The 21,853-nt window shown below is 39.2% G+C and overlaps 1 protein-coding gene and 1 non-coding gene across 4 annotated transcripts in view; both read right to left on the bottom strand.

Moving 5' to 3' along the window:
• The window catches only part of Tmem232 (transmembrane protein 232), a 215,055-nt gene that overhangs the window by 144,516 nt on the left and 48,686 nt on the right, over positions 1-21,853 (bottom strand). For all 3 annotated transcript variants that reach the window (XM_034521775.2, XM_076914662.1, XM_076914661.1), the window contains 4 exons: positions 18,945-19,044; positions 17,175-17,332; positions 10,443-10,597; positions 1,630-1,753 (listed from right to left, as the gene is read on the bottom strand). In XM_034521775.2, the coding sequence (XP_034377666.1) occupies positions 1,630-1,753; positions 10,443-10,597; positions 17,175-17,332; positions 18,945-19,044 (537 nt within the window). The remainder of the gene's footprint in view (positions 1-1,629; positions 1,754-10,442; positions 10,598-17,174; positions 17,333-18,944; positions 19,045-21,853) is intronic.
• LOC117722797 (U6atac minor spliceosomal RNA) lies at positions 986-1,111 on the bottom strand. Its single transcript, XR_004608570.1, has one exon. It is a non-coding gene; the product is annotated as a U6atac minor spliceosomal RNA (small nuclear RNA).

Raw genomic sequence — 21,853 nt, 5'->3', positions numbered from 1 at the left:
TTGGTTGGCTTTGGTTTGGTTTGCTTTCTAAAGAGAAAGAGTGTGGCGTTGGGTGAGTAGGGAGGTGGGGAAGATTTGGAAGGACATTGGGAAGGGAAAACCATAATCAGAATATATTGTGTAGATTTGTTTTTTCAGTTAAAACAAAAAAAAAAAAGGAAAATCAAAGATAAATAGGAGAGAGAAAATGTCATAAAATAGAAAGGGTGAGCATGTCGGGAAGAGTAAAAGGGAAATTAGGGCACTCAGGATGGTGATACACTGAATTTATATATGAAATGGTTTAAAAAATTAAAATTAAAAGGGATTCTAGTTCAATATCATTTGTTAACTGTTAAAAAACAGAACAAACTTAATAGTCAGCAATACAGAATGAAATGATCTCCTTTCCATTAAAATGTAAAAATTTTAAACGTTTATAAATGCCATCATAATTAACTTATCTATAAAAGAATTCACACACCAAAATTAGCCACAACCAAATCTATATATCTTTTTTTCCTTTTTTCTTTTTTTATTAGATATTTCATTTACACTTCAGATGGCATCCCCTTTCCCCTTTTCCCCCCCCACCCCCTTAGGAAACCCCTATTCCAAGCCCCCTTTCCTTTTTGCATTTATAGGTTTTTTAAAAATAATGTTAATCATAGGCTTTATAAGTTTGGAATTGTTCAATCAGAGGTGTAACCCACTGACCAACCTAGATATAACAACTATCTTTGACTGGTGGAGATACTTGAACCTCTGCCTCCCTGTCTCCCCACTCTTTCTCTCTTTCTTCACCTAGCTTCTCCTCTCCTTCTTCTCCTCTTCTTACTCCTTTTCTTCCTCTCAGTACTCCTCCTACCTTAGCTCCTCCTACACATCACCCTTCCTGTTAAAATGAAACTTTTCTCTCAAAATACAATTAGAACATAATTATGCCAATTTGTACCAGTGAGGTACAGGATAGTCCTAATACCCAGTCCATCCTTTTGTTGACTAACAAAAACAGTGGTTAGATGCCACGAAGTAGGTGGCAATGCCTTAACCGTATGTGTGTTGTTAGGCCCAAGGGCCTCTTCCATCCTTGTCAAGGGGAGTGCTAACCTTCTCTCCTTTCATACAACACCAAATCTATATATCTTAACGAGCTTCTATGTGGGTAGAACGGCTATTGAGAACTGAAGCCGTGTAGCCTCACACTGAATTCTACATTTTCTCTCTCATATGTGGCATCTAGCCAATAATGGGTGTGTGTGTAAACAGATGCACACATGGTTACCGTATAATATGGTAAAAAGAAGAAGTTAGGATAAATATCAAGAGATGAGTTAAGGACTGAATTCGGGTGACAGACACAAGTTATTAAAGAGTATACAATGCTAATTTGTTTTCTAGTTCTAACTCTGCCATGTGGCTTTTGTTTTCCAGTGATGGACAACTGCAAAAGTTAATGGACATAACAGTAAAGTATTTATGATAAACAGTGACATTATGGTAAATGAGCATTTATTTTTACATTTAATTAGAATTATTACCGAGATATACACATCAGGTGCTCAAATATGACATGTAATTTACGTAATGGTAAGAACAGAACACGTTTCTGTTCCTGTCCATTTTCACATCTACACTGCAAGGTGTTACCTGGTTCTGAACAGACGAGATGCTCTCAAGGAAATCTGTCATTAGGTCCATCAGTGTTTTCAAGCAGGCCATGTTCAACTTAGCTGCTTCCCCCAGGATCAACAAAGCCAGGGCTGAATCCAACCTGAATTGTAAACAAGTGATAAAGACCTTAATAAATAATGATAGTAATCAATCGTAATGAAAAAACATTGAAGCCAAAGGAAATGGGTATTCCAATTGTCAGATATATTTATTTTCAATACTGAAAGATTCTAACTGGCATGAATTATACAAAACATGTACAAAAAAGAGTGATGTTTTGGAAAGACTTATGAATTGAAGATACTAGGCTGGCAGTGTTGGCGTAATAAGCATGAGAAATGCTCCTGTCTCTTCATATTCCTGCGTGACACAGTAGCGAAAGGCTATGACTCTCAGGAGTACCCTTGAGTCATCATAAGATGTTCTGAGTCGTTTTCCTGCAAATGGTTCAAACGGGTCAATTTGAAGAGTGTTTTCTTTTCGTGACAAACTATCTTGGTTAATATGCCAAAACCTACATATTATTTTGTTTTTTGAAAAGTGAAATATCTTGAAATAAAATGTATATTTCACAGTGAAAGAATAAGATCACAGGCTGGTTTTTTAAAATGCTATAGGAGTGGGAATTTATGCTGGAAGTTGCTAGCCATTATCATTCATACATAACAAGGTTTTCAAGAAATTACGCATTAAGTGCCGTTGTTTTCAGTTCACCCAACTGAAGTATGTACAGGCTGAAAGAGAGTTAAGAGTTCATAAATGTGAAATTGCCTGGATAGAGGTATTTGTGGCCTTGGCTTTAGGAATTTAGTAAACTTAGTATCCGGGTGTTTAGCAAGTATGTCTGACTCTCACTCCCATGCTGTATTGTGTGATTCAGCTTGGGTTCATTCATCATGCTTTCCCTATGCAAACACTCAACACGTTAAGTGAATTAAGCCAAGCTAAGGAAGACAAACACACAAATTTTTCTTTTATTCAGAATCTAGATGCCTCCCCCACCCATAAAGGGCAAAGGAAGAGAGGCATAGAATAGGTCCTCTGTGGGGAAGAGACAGGGACCTGCAAGAAGTGGGGCAAAAGGATTGGGAGAGGGAGTTAATAAATACTAATAAAATAGGTTATGAGAGGTACAGAGAAGAATGCCTTCTATGAGACAAAAAACATTTTAAATACACTAACAGAGTTCTACAGATCTCAGGGGGCTTTCACACTAATTGTCTTAGTTGATTTAAATTTGACAACTTTGGACTTATTTCAGATTTTTCAAATACCTTTCTCGTTAATGTGGCGAACTGTATGCACTGAGGAGTCTGAGACACATGCACACACTCCCTCTGATGCTTATTTAACTGTAAAGACATCTCTTTCGGCATCTCAGATTGCTTTGCAGTTTTTTCTTTTCTAAGCCATTTCTTAAGAGTTTCAATACTAAACCTCCCTGTGGTGGGTGCTGACTGCTACCTGCTTAAAAGAGCCTGGTTTTTTACTTGCGATGGCAAAGTGCTTGGCACATTTGTCCCCTTGGCATGGAATGGTGTGTGTCTTGGTTGTAATATATGAATAGGATTGTCAAAACTGACAGGTCTATATAAAATAAACAGATTATATCTAAGTACACTTGACTCAAAATTAACTTGGAGATTGAAAGTACCATGTGACATTAGTTTGGTCAATGATATAGAAGTAAAATTGTATCACTAGGTGGGGTGGCACACACATGTAATTCCACCACATAATAAACTGAGGCAGGAGGAATACAAGGTCACAGCCAGTCCAGGCTATATAATGGGACTGTTTCGAGACAAAACACAAAAGGAGGCATACAAAGAAAAATTCCTAAGCTATTTTATTTTAGTTAATAAAAAAATAATATTTAAAAAAAGAACTTTCATTTCCTTCACTGATCCTCTTCCTCTTGCCTGGAACACATTCTAATACCAGAATTTGAACTTCCACGTTGTAGTAACAACTCTGAAAGCCACATGCTGGGGGTGACAGGAGTTAGAGGACCTAAGCATCTATGTCACAGTGCTTTGCTCGTCCTGTGCAGTAACTGAAGCCCTATCTGGCCATAGAGTGCAGCTGGACTTCTCTAACACAGAGAAGACTAAATCCCAACCAATACACCTAATTCAACATGTGCAGACGTGGACTTCTGAGTCAGAAATGCTGCAGAGAGCTTTAGCTCTACTGCTAAGTAAATGTTGTTTAACAACTAGTGCATCTGCTTTCTGCAATCTCCCACCTAGCTTAGTCTTACTTTACTTGTCTATACAAATAAATAAATAGCAAAATCTGATAATCATGGGTCATTACCAACAGCTGGGTTCAAGTGTTGAATTGAGTTGAATTACTATTTCTCCAGTGTTAAAAGGTAAGGAGTTTGTTAACTTTCCAGGTAAAGTCTCAGAGTGGCTGAAGGATGTGCAGTGATCTCCAAGAGGAATGAGTCCTTCTCACACTCACCATGAATGCTCCATAGGTGGGACAAGGCCCAGAAGAGTTCAGGAGTTTCCCTCACCCTGCCCTGCCCCTGAGAACATCATACATCCTCAGTCTTCTGTTCTCTTTTATGTCTGGCAAGTTATATCTAAACTAGGGCATGCTCACTGAGCTGTGGATTGAAAACCATCTTGGTGCCAGTCACTTATGGCAGAAAATGCTCCCTCTCCAGAAGCACACTATTTTCCATCAATGCTGTTGACTGCAAGACCTTCTATAAGCAAAACTGCTCCTGCCAAAAATAGACTAGATGCATCAATACATGGGAGCTGAAATTGGTTAAAAGTCAGAATTGAAAAATCAATGAGTGCAGAGAGAAGACCTGGAGCTGGGATGGCTAAACCCTCTCACACACTCCTACCCACTTCTCAGGCTCGTTGAAAATGCGAAAAAGGTTCAGTTAACAGCAACTTGAGTTTACAAAGCTTTGAAACTAAACAGGGACCATGTAACATATAGGTATTGTGTGTTTCCCCTAATTGTGTAAATGAAGAGACTGATCCAGGCTTCATGATGACACCCACACACATCTGTACGGAAGTGAGACCACCAACAGATGAGAGTTCTAAGTTCAGTTTATTCCTCCAAACTGTGTGCCCCGTGAGTGGGTTGCTCTTTTGGAGAAATGGAATTAAAATGTTTCTAATTCCTTACATTTGTAGAGGTTATTCCAAGCTCGTCATAAATATGCCAGAAAGCACTGGCTATTATCAAAGTCCACACAACCTTGAAATCCAGTAACAAAAACGGTCACTTACTTGGCAATTTACTGGAACAGAACAAGCCATAAAATTAGTAGACCTGGATTACAAGACGCACTAAGGAATAACCTTTGACAGCAGTCTGGATCCCCTCCTCCCCCCCCCCCCCCAGCACCGCTGACCCCCTCTCCTAACAAGAAAACAAAGAAAAGAATCACAGGAAAAAATAACCACATTCATCTTCAAATTTATCCTGTGAGTCACATGACCAGGAGGAAATACAGATAATACTTTACCTTTGATGCTGGATTTTTTTTTTTTTTTAAAAACTATCTGGCATCCTAATTCTGTGCTTCATTTTATCTATCATTCATTTCTTCATATTTCTTCAGAGTCAGTGAGATTCAAAGAATAAAAAGTCCTTAGAGGTATGAGAAGAGGAAGTAAGTTATGCCACAGGAGTGCAGGAATGGTCTTTCTCGTGGGTAAACTACGGAGGTGAGATCACATGGTGGTCCTTGATGCTCACAACAGTGGATCCCAGTCTTCAACTACTCAAAACCTCATTAACTGCTGTCAACATAGATACCTTACCTTAAAATGTCAATTTTCATGGCTATCTTTTTACTCTGTGGTACATAAAGTGAAAACTAGACAGAGTCTCAAGGTCCCGTGAAAATGTATACTACGACAAAGGCTGAAAACAAATATCAGTCTGCTTACTCAAAGAAGACCATAACTCTTAAAAATAGTTCTTACAGAGAGCCCAAGGATATGACTTAGAGGATAAGGAACTGGCCACACAAGTGTGAGGAGTGTGATTTCTAATACTCCAAATTCACGTAAAGCTGGATCCATGTGACATGGAACACATTTGTAATCCCAGGGCTCCCCTGACAAGATGGGAGGCTCAGGCAGGGGGGATTCCCCAGAAGCATGCATAATGACATGCAAATATATCATTTAAATAGATTCTTTAGTAAAATTCTTTAAGTAGAAAGTAGTAACTTTTAAATAATTAGTTTAATGCCATAAAGAAACAGACCAAGTAGAATAGGGTTAGTATAAATTATTAGTCTGGTCTTTATTGTCTATAGCTACACTGTGCTATATCACTGATTTGACCCTTAGTCTACAGAATATGTTCTCTTGTGCTGCTTAGAATTTTCTTTTTATATTTGAAACGGATGACTATACAAAAATTCTCCTCTTGATCCTGTCTGCTGAAAAAATTCTTTCACTGGGTTACAGAAGTTCCTTAACTTTTAAAGGAGACTGAAGCCATTGTCAGGAAGCAATAGCTATGCTTTATCAAGCACACAGCCACTGATTCCTCCACTTGGCTGTCCCCTGGGCTGCTCTCGGCTAACTGTGTGGCAGTGAATCCAGCCAATGGGATCTTTCATTTCTGCTCTTACTGGTTTTCCAATATCACGGTAAGTTGTGCAACATTGCCTGGGCTGCGGCTCCTGGGTCACGGGAAGCCATTTTTTAGTAAATACTGTCAAGCTGAAGAGGGGTGCAATTGCATTTATGTTGTGATCCTGGAAGCATGGGACACGTTATTGAGGGAGAGATTTATATCTAAGAGGCAGGTTAGGAAATGATAGCTACAACGAATGCTAGGATTTCACAAGAAGGCTGTGAAAGGGGGAACAGAGAGCCGGCAACAGAGCAAAGGAGTACCTGGAAACAGAAAGCCAGGGAGTATGTGGGAGCTGCAACTGGTGTGTTTACAGCCCCTTTAGATACTAGGTTAGGAAAGGGAGGTGGGGTAGAAATAATGGCAGGCTGATTTCTATGAGTTAAAGGCCAGCTTAGTCTACAAAGTGAACTCAGAGCTAGCCGAGGTTATATAGTGAACGGGGAGGAGGGAAGAGGCTGGGATAGGAGGGTAGGAAGAGAAGAGAAGGATGAACCAATCTGATTAACTCATGAAGAAATGCAGTGAAGTACAAATCTTAGCCAACCAGAAACTAGATGAGGAAAAATCAATTCAAGTTTGAGTTAGAAGAACGTAAAGTCAGTAGGGGAGAATTGTCTTACTTAAACCTCTCGGAGACTTTTTAAGATGTCCAGAATACATATACATACAAGTAACACTCTACAGACTGAGCAGGACATATTTATATAGTCTATTATATACTGTATATATACACATATGTAGCAACAATTAAGGAGGTCATGATTTTGACTCCATCTGTACATGAAGGGGAGGATGGCCTTGTCTGGCATAGGTGGGAGAGGAGATTCTTGGTCCCATAAAGGATGAACACTGAGTGGGGGGGGGGGGACTTGAGGGTGGGGAGGTGGGAGTCGGGGGGAGGTGGGGCACATCCTCATAGAAGCATGAGGAGGGGGAATGGGATAGGAGGTTCCTGGGTGGTGGGAGAAGGGGGGTTAGGGGATAAAATCTGAAATGTAAATATAATATCCAATACAAAACAAAAAACAAACAAACAAAAAAGGAGGTTATGATTTGAAAGAGAGAAGAGGGTTATGTGGGAGGGTTTGGAGGGAGGAAATGGGAGAAATGATGATGGCTCTTTCCTCTCCAAATGGCCAGCAAACTGGCTCATCAGTATTTAGTGACCCACTGAAAATGGTATAGGTAGTAAGCAATCCAAAATGGAGGTCTCCTGATTTAGGTTGAGCATTGTGTGATAATGCAATGGTACACAAATGTGTATTTCCCACTAGCAGATTAAATGCTTACAGTGAGAAGCATCTATAGTTCTATGAGGAATATGAACCAAGAAAAATCAAGGAAGTAGAAACCTGGGGACTCACATGCAGCCACTTCAGCTTGTGAAGAATGATTCTTCATTCTGTCTTTCTAGACAGTGACACAACTTTTGTTTAAATGTTTCCAGTGGGACATGCCCATGAACATGAATGCTGGAGTTGCCAGGGCTGAGGAATTCAGACAGACAAAGGATGGCAGTCACCTGGCAGGAGAGTGCGGGGTCTGTTGTCTTCCATGCACCTGGTTCTTTCTTTATTTTGAGGCAAACACAAATACTCTAAAGTCTGACAAACATTTGCCATGTTGACCCAGTTTTAAATCATCAGGATTTTTTTAAAATACATACATGGGCACATAAACTGGTTAGCTTGCTTTGGGAGGTGGGGTTTTATGTGATGACACTCCTCTGAAATGTCATGCTGTTTCTCAGCTGTCTTTTTTGGCCAGCAATTCAATTAGAAATATAATTTTTTTTCATGTGAGATTTGAAAACCTTTGGAGTTGGCTTGAGCTAGCTCTCCAAAACAAATGGGGCACTTTAGGAAAAGACACCCTGCAGGGCAGAACACTGAGAGTCTAAAACAGCATATGAAATTTAGCCTGCCTTCCAGCAAACTGCCCATCTCCAGCTCTGGGTGGACAAGGGCCACAGCATGGCAGCTGGGAGTGGAGGTAGCTATAGTCTCCACTCCTCTGATTCTCCCTTGTGTTTATACTGTGTAGGCTTGGGGACACTCTTTCCTCTTGAGAAATCATGGTCCCAGAAAGGCTGCTTTAATTCTATGATTGATTGTGTGTGCATGTGTGGCTGTGTGTGTTTGTGTGTGTGTGTGTGCGTGCATGCGTGTGCATGAGTGTGCATGCGTGCATGTGTGTATGTGTGCATCCTCTCATAGATCTGATCCTGTCCATTTTCAGACTTAAAAACTGATGGTTTTTGTTTCCATTTGGTAGTCTAAAAATGGGGTTATAAGAAATGGGGTTATATAACCAGGAGATGTATGGGTCAGGTACAGACCAACAGATCAGAATGGGCTGATGAGAACTGTTTATTTATATGCACAGATAATGAAATTTCATTGGATATCTTAATCAGATTGTCTTTCATTGCATTAACTATCGCAGCACTGTTCATCATTGTGATGTCTCTGATATCCACAGGAGCTGACATCTCTCGGGCTGTTCCTCTTGGCCCTCACTGGTGTCATAGTTTGGAGGCTGAGAAAAGATGTCTTTCTTCCAGTGTCAGTCAAGAAAATCTTGACAGAGCCACTTCTCACCAGCCCTTTCAGTATCTCATTTTATTCTAAATATATTGTTTGCTTTCCCAGTTTTCACATTACCCTCAGGTATATCATAGAGTATACCATGAGAATAACAGAAAAAAATCCATAGAATGCATAAAGGCATTTCTGGTATAGTTCCAAAAATTAGATCAATGTTTTGTTTTATCTGGAGTCATAGCCTCTTACATACTGCTGTGAAAGTCCTCTAAATACCATAATAAGAAAAGTTACTTTTATATTAAATTTGATGCTATCCTGAACAGATTTAGTGCAAGCTTAAAATTTTAGTCAATTTTTTTTTGTGGTGGTTTGAACAGGAATGGCCCCTGTACACTCATATGTTTAAATGCTTGGCTCAGGGGAAGTGGCACTATCAGGAGGTGTACCCTTGTTGGAGTAGGAGTGATCTTACTGGAGGAAGTATGTCACTATGGGGGCAGGCCTTGAGTGTCAGAAACTCAAACTGGTTCTCTTCCTGCTGCCTACAGATCCAGATCCAGAACTCTCAGTTCCTCCAGTACCACATCTGTGTGCATGTTTCTATGCTTCCCACCATGATGATAATGGACTGAATCTCTGAACTATAAGCCAGCCCCAATTAAATATTTTTCTTTATAAGAGTTGCCAAGTCATGATGCCTCTTCACAGCAATAGGACACTAAGACCCTTTTAAAGATAACATTACATTTATGTAGTGTATGTGTGCTCACATACATGTGTGCATCCATGTATACAGGCACATGCCAAAGCACGTGAGAGGAAGGGCAGTTTTCAGGAGTTGATTCTCATCTTCTACTATGCATGTTCTGGATTTGAACTCAGATCCTCAGGCTTAGTGACAAGCAAGGCCACACTCTCAATGGCTGTAGTCGGTTTCTGAACATCAATAGTGTTTTATTGATTAGAATGGTGTTTTTAGTTTTTTCAAATGAAAAATTACTTTTTTAAAATGAAAAGAGAAACACAATAAATGGTATCAAAATGATTTGGCAGTATCTAGATGATTGTTATGCCCTTTTTATCCCACTGACCACTTGATACCCCTTATATAGATAATTATTACTGGTCAATCTATAAAAACTACTGTCTTCCTTCCACTGTACCCAGCCTGCTTTTGTAGGACATCTACGGTTTTTTCTTAAATTAACACAAGGATTAGGACCCTTGCTGAGATTAAATTGTCTTGTATGCTTTTTGAAAAGCACAAAGAAATAGCATCAGCACATTCATTTCACATATGTGATAGATGGCCTCATTGCTGAGATCTAACAACATGAGAAGTAAGAAATGTTTTAAACACAGGAATGAATTTCTTATCTCTAGCACATTTCATTTAATAGAGACAAACTATACAGAGCAGCCAGAAAAAAACAGGACAACAGAGACTGCAACAATTCATTGGTACAGCCATATAAAATATGCGCATGGCTTTTTATGTGCATGTCTTTGAGGCTGAAACTATAAAGTGTATTCTTAGTCAACTGAGCCGTGATTAACATTTCAGCGCTAAGGTCTCCCTGAGTCACTCTGGAGTTATAGGATTGCCCTTACCAGCATTTCGTCTGAAGCTGCGTTTTGTGGAAGAGGAGATGTTCAAGCACTCTATTCAGCTGAGGACGATTGTTCTGAACACAGGACCAGGCAGCCACACTGTGCCAGAGCAGGTGGTTGACTTCGTAGCCCCTCTTATTCAGCTGCAAATGGTTCTGAAATTACAATATGGAAGAGGCTGATCTGCCAAAAAGTTCTTTGAGTTGCACAGACTTGAAAATACATTTTAAATATACAAATCAAAATGAATATTCACTTGCATTTTACGTTTTACTGTGAGGAGTCACTTATAAGTAGTCTAGAGTATGGATAGTTGATATAAGCCTAATGAGTCAGTCTACAGTAAGACAGAAAGGCCAGAATCTCTGAAGGACCACTGTTGGACAAACTGTTCTTGGACTCTGTATGTCTCCCTCCTTCACAACACCCGATCAAGAGGCAACAGGAAAAATTTTAATAAACTGGGCTCTGAAATGTGGATTTCTCTGCATTAAGAACCAAATATGTGCCTCATAAGGTTATTGCCAATGCCTGTTAAGCATTTGGATTTTTTTTGAAGTACAATTCAGATTCTAAGTAGTTTTATCCATTTGTTTTCTTTAAGTATTTCCAGACAGCTTCATTAAATAATTGATCTGCTGCCTTGATTGGCATTCCATGACAACATTATACTCTCATCCCCGCCTGGTCCATCCTCGCCCCTGCCTTAAAGATACACTGGAAGTTCACATTCCATGCTGGTAAAAACCGAAACTAAAAGGCTTCATTGTCCTCAGTTATTATGTAAAATATCAGAGCTAAAATCTAAAGATAGCCTTCATGTTGAGTCCTCTTAAAAAGTTGGAGGTTCATACAAAATTTCAAATTAAAACCTCTCAAGTTTCTAGTAAGCTATTTAGTTATGTTCTTTGGCTGTGTAGTGATTTTTTTTCCATGTCAGGGAAAGTTAGATTCTTGAGAGAATTGCTAGAGTCAAGGTCTGCAGGAGCTCGCTGGCCCTGGGAGCAGTAATTCAGAAAAGAAACATAAACAAAGCCATGTTTGGGGTGTTACAATATTATACAGGGAAGCTGTTTTCTGAGATAGTGTGAGGCATTGGACTGAGACATGCTGACTTTGGTAAATGCTCAGATAACTCAATTTTCTGCTTTATGGTGGAGCCTGGTCAAAAAGTAAAAGCCATATAAATGAAACTGTCTCAGTAGCCCTCTACATCTCAGCCTCTGTGTAGTCTTCCAGTTTCAAACTTAGTTTTCAAAAACTGGGATATTGATCTGTTTTAAATTTTTGAGACTGCCGGACCAATTAATTTAAAACAATTATTTTCTAGGTCATAGATGATATATGGTTACAGAGACTACTAAGTTAAGTAAATAAATATCTGTGCTAACAAATGGTAAAACATTAGGAGGTGAGCTGTGTGGCCAATATCCATGGTCCCGGGACGCAGTAAAAGAGAGGCTGAAACAGGAGGATGTCAAACTTGAAGCTATGTTCAGGAAATTTAGAAAGATACTGTCTCAAAATAGCAAGCCATAATGAATCAGTCCAGGTGAGGATTCCGAACAAGAACTGTTTTATTTTAATTTTATATGATGTCGTTTTTTACACATCGTGGCAAATGAGAAAAGGTGGCTTCTGTTGTTAAGAACTGATTTGACACCTCTTAATACAGTCTGGTCTGATACAGTCAGGTCACTTTGATTTGCTGGGCACAAGCACAGACTACATGTCCCAGACTACTACTCCAAGACTATGATTTTTTTTATTGGTTTATTTATTCACATTTCAAAAATTGTTCTCCTCAGTTTTCCCTCCACAAGCCCCCTATTCTCTCCCCCTTCCCCTGCTTCTATGAGGATGCTCCTTCACCCACCCACCTACTCACTCCCACCTCACCACCTATGCTGGAGCATCGAGCCTTCACAGGACCAAGGGCCTCTTCTCCCATTGATGCCAGATAAGGCCATCCTCTGCTACATATGTGGCTAGAGCCATGGATCTCTCCATGTGTACTCTTTGGTTGGTGGTTTAGTCCCTAAACTACGATTTTAAAAAGCTATTTACTAATACTTATTCTTAAGCACAGACAAAAACCAACAACAGCAACAACAAAAAACCAAAGCCACTGTGTCACCCACAAAATATCCAGTCATAGAATCACCCCTAGTCTTCAATAGGAAAATCTAAAGAGAACACGTGGCATCCAGGTCCAAATGCTGAAAAAAAAAATGAAGTAAAATAAAAAGCCCAGAACTCTCCTGCTGAAGTATTCACAGTTCCTCCTGGGACTCCCTCTTTTCTTCTCTCTCCACTGAGGAATAAACCCCATTGTCTTTGACAAACATGTGCTCCTCCCCCTGGCCTTTGGTTTAATAGCCTTGGCATTATCAAAAAGAAAGGATTAATGTAATAATGATAATCACGTGGTCCAATCCAGTTGTTGCAGACCAGGAAAGAGCAGCCCTAACAGTTCTGTGCTGCAGGATCTCTTGTCTTTATGCCGAGTCAGCCTGCTGTGGTTGGGAGACAAATGCTGTCAGCAAGAGCACAGAGAGTTTAAAGCATTGAGATTCTCTGGCACAGTGATTATATACATGTTTGATCTAATAAAAATTTAATATATACTTTATTTTTCTTTAATTGCTTATTATTTTACTTTGCAAATTGTCAATTTCTGGTAGCTTTGAAATGGAACAGAGATGGTGCTGGGAGACTGTTCAGCCAGGGAGGTGTCTGTTACACAGGAATACAGACCTGAGTTCAAATCCTCAGCACTAACAATAAAATGAGGCATAATGGTGCTGTTCATCAACCACAGTACTGGGAGCTGGGGGACAGAGGCAAGAAGAAGATACCAGGTGTTTATGCCTGGCTTTCACACTCAGGTAGATACACCCTTGGATACACATGAACATGTACACAAACATAAAAAAGAAAGAAAACAATTAAGAGTGATTTTTACTAGATGATAATTTGATAAGCACCAAATTCAGTGACTTTAGAGAATATTTTCTCACCCTTTCCTGCCTGCCTGCCTGCCTTTTCTTTTTTCTTCCTTTTTTTCTGTTCTTTTTCTTTTAGCATTTCCTGTCATCCCTCCATCTTTCTCCTATGCCGCCCAGCTTCAGACTATCATCCCACAGCTTGCAGAGTGCCTTCTGTGAGATGCCCACGTACCAAAGTGCTGTTGGGAATTCAGATAACCCACTGCCTTTGCATGTATGAGACTATACGTATACTCCCTCCAAGTGACTGATCAGACTCTTACAACCGAGATGAGCTTGGAGATGTGGGTTCTGTGGTGGCTGCTCAGATGAAGTGTTTTCAGTTTTGTCCTGTTTTCAGTTGTTTTAGGGGTCAGTGACATTGTCATGAAAAGACCTCTTAATACAAACGTGTTAGCCAAATAGCAACAGGAATCACTGGATGATTCTTCTAATTTTAAAAACCACACATCTAGTTATGATGCTGTTCTTAGCGGAGTGTCCCAGAGTTTGATCACATTCTTTTGCTTACCGAGTGTGTGAGGTGTGAGAGAATAAGACTGCTAATCATGTTAGAATGTAAAATTGGTATACCTGCTACTTTTCAGGTAACTATATGTTAGATAATAATATTTAATATTAAAATCCTTCAAATCATACAAAGAACTACATTACTATTATGTGACAACTGTGCTTAGAAAATTCAGCTGTGCTGCTGACCAGAGGACAGAAATTCAATCTTGCAATTGGGCTCTGCCATTGCAAAGCTAATAAAAGTGTACCACTTACCAAAGTTGGCAGAAATTATAGGTCTTGGATCACTTAAAGGGACATTAAAAGGAGAAACTGTGTTCAGGGGCAAGGGAAGGAAGTTTTCTACCTTTAGGTGAAAACAAAAACCTGTGTGGTGCATCTTACAATATGTAAATTCTATAGGATTTAAAAACAATTCTAGCGTTGGTTGTACAACAAATTCAGAAACTGTTTTTACTCTATTTCTATGAGCATTAAATGTAAGATGTTTTACAACGACCAATACAGGCTATGTGTGGCCCTTTTAGTAGAATCAGAAGATAAGGGATGATAGATAGATCAATAAACCCTGGACTGCAATATAGCATCGATAAAGACAAGAGAGGAGAAAAAATGGTCACTGCTGTAGCTTTTACATTGTATTATCTCTTCCTTTCCTCTTTCATTCCCCAAAGCAGGGAATGAAGTGTGTATTGGATGAGCAGATGCTCAGCTGAACCAGAGAGGCTGGCTTCAAAAAGCCACACTGGAGAAACTGGGTGTAAACCAGGGAACGTTAGGGCTTGCAGTCACACCATGAATCAGTGCTGATTAGCCAAGTGGTGATTTAGGGTCACTGTGGCTCCACTATCCTTTATAGATGTTATATTATGAAGTAATTGGAGACGAAAAAGAAAGGCAATAAACCTGACAGCCCCAAATGTGTTATAGTTCCCTCAGAGAATCGCAAGGACGGAGCAGAGATAGAATTGAGATCCTTTGTTCTACAAAGTGGAAAAGGTACAGGAAGACACAGTGATTGTGCATGTCACTCTCGACAGACGTGTCCATTCTGTGAGTTGTGGGCTTTGCCCTTTCTAGCAACGTATGCTCAGTGCTTTCAAGGCTGGACATAGATATGTTCTTTGAGAGTACCAGCCTGGAAACATGTGTCCACACCTGAGTAAGAGTGTGGTGTGGTTAGGATTGCCATATTTGCATATGCAAATTCCATGCCAGAGCATCATATATGAAGACACAACACTCAGATCACTAAAAATATCACTGCGAATTGTCTAGGTTAGAGTGAACACCTAAATATAGTTTCAACCATCAATGGCTATGTTTTCTTGGCATTTCATTTGCAAACTATGGTTTTATTTATTCAGTTAAGGTGATGACAGTGGTGGTGGTGATTATCGTAATCATCATGAAAATGGGCAGAGGTATAGAAAGCTGTACCAGTCTCCTTAGATCACACAGACAGTTGCCAAGCAGGTTGTTACTCTTCGGGATCAAAGTTCTCTCTGCAGCTTCATATCTTACTTTAAGTATATTTATCATCAAAACATATTTTAAATTTTGAAACAAGTGCCTCTTTTTGCTTGACGCAATTTGCATTAGTTACTAATTATAACCAAATGGTCCAAATTACTTAGCAAATATCACTTTTTATGTAGACGGTTTATTGTTAATGAGCCAAGAGATGAATGCTTAAGCTTAAAAGTTATACATGTACATGATAAAATATATTTCCCTCCCTGTTAAACCTATAGTTAATGTTCGAAAGGCGTAAAAGGAAGTGTGGGAAGACTATGAAGTCACACATAATTAAGAGGAATTTCCACAAATCCTTACATTTCACAAATCATTAGAACATACATTAAAATTATTTTCCTTGAGCAGATGTAAAGTGAGTAAGTAAAAAAAAAAAAATTAATTCCTTTTAAAAAAGTATTGTCCAGGCTGACAAGAAGGCTCAGGGGATGAAGCGCTTCCTGCTATAGGTTGTGAATCCACAGCATACACATAAAAGCTCAGGCATCCCACAGGTAACGCCCGCTTTCTTGAGTTGGAGACAGGGGATCCCAGAGCCAGCTGCCTAGCTAGACCATCCAGGTGGAATGGAGCATCTCCAGGTTCAGGGAAAGACTCTGCCTCGCTCGGTCAAGAGGGTCCAGAGCAATCAGTGAAAGCTCCAACATACGCATACCTCTGGCCTAGTGATCTACACGAACACACATGCATGTATATTACACATATGCATGTCCACACACGTGCAAACATGAATATATACATGCATGCACACCACACACATAAGCAAAAAAAATGACATTTTTCCTTTATTGAAAAATTAAAAAGAACAAATAGTCTGTTTATAAATTATAAAATTAATGGAAAGCGTCCTGTTCCATAGTACTCACGTTGTTTTTCAGAAAATATTTGAGTAAAGGAAATAATTACCAAAGAGACTGAAGTTTGTCTTTGGAAAAACATGTCTTATACACAATTACAAGGCTCACTGGATTTGTGTTTGTATAATATTTGCTTATTAATTAATTGACTATTAGTAATATAAGAAAATTTGAGTATGTACTAGAATTATTTTAATCTCTCAATTTGTACATGCGAGGGTGGAGTTTCACTGTGTAGCTCTGGCTGCCACAAAAATCACTAGGTAAGGTTGGCCTTAAACTCACAGAAATCAGTCTGCTTCTGCGTCTCTGATGCTGAGATTAAAGGCATGTGCCACCCCTGCTGGCCAATTTGAGCATTGGGAGGTTTTCAGTTGACTTCAGTGTCATATTAAATGTTACTTCAACATGAAACATGGAGAACATGACCTGTTGCTTTCGTTTCACGGCCAGTCTATACTTTACATTCTTTCCCTTGATGAAATGAAACCTGCTAAAATGTCAAGTTAGGAATCTAAGTTATGCTATTGTTTGTTTTTAAGTGACTGAGATGGGACCCATGTGGAAGAGGTGTTATGCCACTCTGCCTCTCAAAGAAGTAACAAATCACATGGACAGCTCATTCCTCTTCAATCATTCTATGATCCACAAGGTGTGCATGAGCGAGCATGTGTGCTGGCAACCCTCCCTTCCAACCTCCCTCAGCTAAGCCAAGCTTTACCAGGGCATGCTGGGCTGATGAGAATGGCTGTAAAGTCACAGCGGTTTTATCTTATAGAAACACAACAGAGCATACCCACCATTATCTATTTACCTACCAGTTCAGAAAATGGGTCCTCCATTTCATCTGGGCTTCCCACAAACGGTTCAGAGTGGAGCTCTCTTTTACATATAATTTCTGATGTTTTCAGAATGAACTGCACATTGGAGAAGATGTTTGGATACTTGTTGTAGGATGGTTCAGAGAAATAAAGTGCTGTTGGAAGAAAAATAGTTTGTGAGAGGTGTTTTGTTGGTGTCTTGCACTGTGCTCCATTTGTCTTTTAGCTATAAAAGCATCATTAAGTTCCATGTTTCCAGGCTCCTACTATTGTGTATTGTTTATCTAGTTAAAATTTATAATGGTACTTGTGCCCTCTGGTGGTGAGTAAGAACACTACATCTTAAATAAATCACATGAGAGTTTTTATAATTCACGACAGCTTTGTGTGGTGGTTGAATGTACAATCAAATAATACTACTATTCTCCAGCTCTCTGGTGCCGTCAATTAAGGTATCTCTGCATCCGAGGGTAGAACTCTGTGAGATTCCCCCCAATGGTCTGCTCTGAACACATACATACATGAGCAGCATTAAATGGATTCAGTGTGATCTGTTGATAGATACATAGGCATATGGATATACTTTAAAAACTCATGAGTTTGAGAAGAGGTCAGGAGAATTGGAGGGGAGGAGGCTGATGTGAACGTAGTTCTCATCTATGAAATCCTTAAACACTTTAAATTGAAGCATGTATATGGCTTAACATAGTATGTCTATTATATATTATAGTATACAATTATTTGTTTTCTATGGTACATATTAATACATATACATGGTTACTACTCCATTTTCTCCAGTCTCAAGTGGTCAGCCCTGAACACACTTACATATGAGCAACATTCTCATATGTATGACTCGGTGGGTTTCGTACGGGATGTGACACCTGCAAGTCTCCTTAGCTAATTGCCTACATCCTACTCTTCATTTTTTTTCTGTGACATTTAAATCCACTGTCACATTTTTTTCAAATCTTGACCACACTAGTCAATATCTAATGACACCAACTTGTTCCTGATCTGTCTCTTTGGTACACAGGTGACCAAGAGCCAATGAACTAAAACCAGTCTTTTCTAAATGTTTTTAAACTATTGTGCCATAAGACACTCCCTGTGCAATCATTTATGTTTTCAATATCCATTCCTCATCAAGTCCTTCTTTCTGGGGCATAAGCAGATGCATATTGTAACGTGTTGAATTGCAGTGTTAGTGGCATTTCTGCCTCTGAGGACCAATCAGGACAGTCAGAAGGATGCTGCTTTATGTAAGGCTGCTATACATCCATGTTGAGATGGCCTCTGGAATCCTCTCCTCTCCCTATTCCTGTCCAGCGTCTATGCTGCCGATAGACTTACTTTAAAATATGAACACTGTTGCTTTATAGTTTTGTGTGGTAGCTACTGTTACAAATGGGAAACCAGGGCCTCGGTCACCACCATATGTGTAGTCGGAAAATAAGTAGTTGCTCACAAGAGGCTGGAAGGGAATGGGGTAAAGGAGGTGACGGTCAAAAAATACAAGGTTTCAGCCAAGAATACAGGTTTTATTCCTATTACAAAGAGACTAGATTTTTAAATGTTCTTACCACAAGAAGTTCTAAGTTTCTAAGGGAAAGCACTGAAGAGACACAGCCTGGCCTAGCAGCCTTCACTAGAGGCCTCTCTTTTCATAAGACATAAAACAGTTTATGCTCTTTATAGTGACAGTCTGCGGATCTTAAAATGGAGCATAAAACATTTATAAGCATAAAAATAAAAAAAATACTCTACCGTACAAATATGGCTGCAGCCTAAGCAAATGTTGTTTAAAACTTTCTAAGTGACCATGCAGGAAAAATACAAAAAGTCGTAAGAAGATCAAATAGCCAATCTGTCAAGAGAGAAGAGAGAAAAGCATTTTTGTACCGCACCAGTAAATGCTTAAAAACCACAGAGAAAGATAAACCATTTTATTATTACATTTACTTTTTGATAAAACAATTTCAAACTTGGTTGATATTATGTGTTTTTTGAAATAACTTTAAAATGGTTATGTCAAGACTGAAGTGCTGGTTCAGCCAGAAGAAAGACTTGAGTAAATCATCTCTATCCTCTTTCAAATGGGCCATTCTGGATGCTGTTTAGTTCCGTATCCTTTAAGGCAACATTGTTTTTTCGAATTGTAGATAATAGCCCTTAAATAACTTGTGAAATTAATTGATGGGGGGATATATATAAGATACATGAGAAGAGAAAACATTATGATGTATTTCAGAATTCCATTTATTTTAGCATATAGAAGGCCATTTATTATGTATGTGTAGATCACAGTGCATTATATATTTCTTCCTATGGCTTTTAACCAAAACAGTTTAAAACACAGATTCGGGGAGCTCTGGAAAATGTTCTTCTCACAGCATGCTGCACTAGGGCTCATCCCTCAGCATGTTGCCACAGTGAACACAGCAAACTCTTACTTCTCTGACCAAAAAAGTACATCTGTAGCTAAAACTGGGCCATTTGATATAAGCTACAGAATTTAGGATATCTGCAGAAACATACAATACACAAGATTTCATATAATAATGTGAAAACTGTAAATCTTTAAAGTGGGCTGCACTTTGTGTTAGTTATTAAATCAAGGAGCCACATAGAATGACAGGAACAACGGCCATTGAGTTTGCGTGAGAGAAATCAAACACTTTAACAGAGACGCAAAGTATTAACTGAGACACATGTTAAAATACAACACAATAGTCGTGTCTGGCCAAGCCTCAAATGTGTCTCCCCTCATTGTTACAGAAAGAAGATAAATGCTATCACAGGAATAGAAAGCTAGGATGGTCTTTTTCCAAATCCTCTCACTTTCAAGTAAACCCTCAACTTCAACTCTCTTATTTTTATCAGAAGCCTTTGCTATAAACATTAAATTGATGAGGAGAAATTGGCATAGAGATGTTTCTAAAACCTATGAGTACCAACCTTTAACACATAAAAGTAAGGTGCAGTGTGTGTGCAAGGGGCTTTTCACGCAGCTGACTCTTTAGGAAAGTACCATTAAGGGGTAAGGAAGTAAAAATCCACAGGCTGTATAACACACAGCAGCATGTCTGATGACCCAATGGCAGGCACAAGCTCCCAGGATTAAAGGTAAAGGCTAAAAAGGCAGCTGGGGAAGGATTATTTAAGATTTTTACAGGGACTGGTGATTATATTGAGAGAAATAATAAAGTATGCTCATGCTGTGTTATGCCCTGATTTCATCATCAATGTTACCTAACCAAGAAGTTGTCCTTAGTTACTACTACACATGGAAAAAAAAAAAACCAAAAAACAAAACCAAAAAGACAGCTAAGAAGTTTTTGTTTGTAACATTCTGTTGAAAACTATCCCTTTTCCTGTCTCTCGGGATGCCGGGACACCTCTGAGGTCTCGCTACATCTTCTCTGTAGTCTGACTGCTCAGGCTTTGTCTCTCAAGTGAATCTCTGCATCTGTCTGTCTGTCTGTTTGTCTGACCTCCCTCCCTTTCTTCACCTTGCTTCTTCCTTGCTTTTCCTTCTATCTCTTCTCTCGTGTCCCAGATGCCTCTGACTGGGAGATCAGTGCTACACAGGAATTCTCCTGCTCTGTATGTTCGTATTAATACTGAAGCTCTATACAAAAGTTTTATTTTGTAGCTCACACATACCAGTGTGGTGATTCTTATATTTTACTCTCTATACTTTTAGAGGAATGTTTTAATGATTAAAATACTTACATTTAGAAAAACAGATAATGGGAAAGACTGTGCACAAAATCTGGACTTGGGGCAGTGTTCAGGAACCTTATATTACTTATGTAATCGGGCCCTAATAGTTTCATTAAATGAGGAGTCAAATGTTGGAGATGGGGGTGGAGAACAACTTCTGACAATACTGCCGCCATGACTTTGAAGGCCGATTTAGGAAAAGTTGCTTCTTTCTGAAAGAGTCCAATCTACCTCTTGGTGACATGCTCTGGCCATGTCCAGTTTGTGCTCTCTCTGTCTCTGTCTCTGTCTCTGTCTCTGTCTCTCTCTGTCTCTCTCTGCTCTAGATGCTTCCAGATGCCTCTGGATGTTGTCTCCCTTACCCACAATAAAAGCCTTCCCCCCGACGTGTGCCTGTAACAGTGCTTTTCGAGAATGTCTTCTGTCCAAAGGCAGTAGCAGGAGGAAGGTTGTGTTACAGAATCACTTTTCCTCTGCAAAAAACCAAGTCAAGGTGGGGAGTGGGGTCACTGGAGATGTGGATGTCTGTGCTGCACATTTCCGTTTGACCTCTTTCATTATGAACATGCACATGGATGTTCTTCTGTTTCACACTTGTATGTATATTTAAACTCTGATCTGTTTTCATATTTTCAAATATAAATGTGTCTCCATAATGAACAGTTTGGTAAATAAAACAAATATTTTAATTCATTATAATTGGGACTGGAGAGATGGCTCAGTGGTTAAGAGCACTAACTGCTCTGCCAGAGGTCCTAAGTTCAATTCCCAGCAACCACATGATGGTTCACAACCATCTATAATAGGATCTGATGCCCTTTTCTAGTGTGTCTGAAGATAACAACAATGTGCCCACACACATAAAATAAATAATTTTTTAAAAAAATGATTATAATCTCAGCATACCAAGACAAGCATTGACATGTTAAGTCTTCCCTTCTACTTAGTAT

Source organism: Arvicanthis niloticus, chromosome 17 (genome assembly GCF_011762505.2).
Source record: "Arvicanthis niloticus isolate mArvNil1 chromosome 17, mArvNil1.pat.X, whole genome shotgun sequence".
NCBI lineage: Eukaryota > Metazoa > Chordata > Mammalia > Rodentia > Muridae > Arvicanthis > Arvicanthis niloticus.
This window is presented reverse-complemented; position numbering and strand designations above follow the sequence as displayed.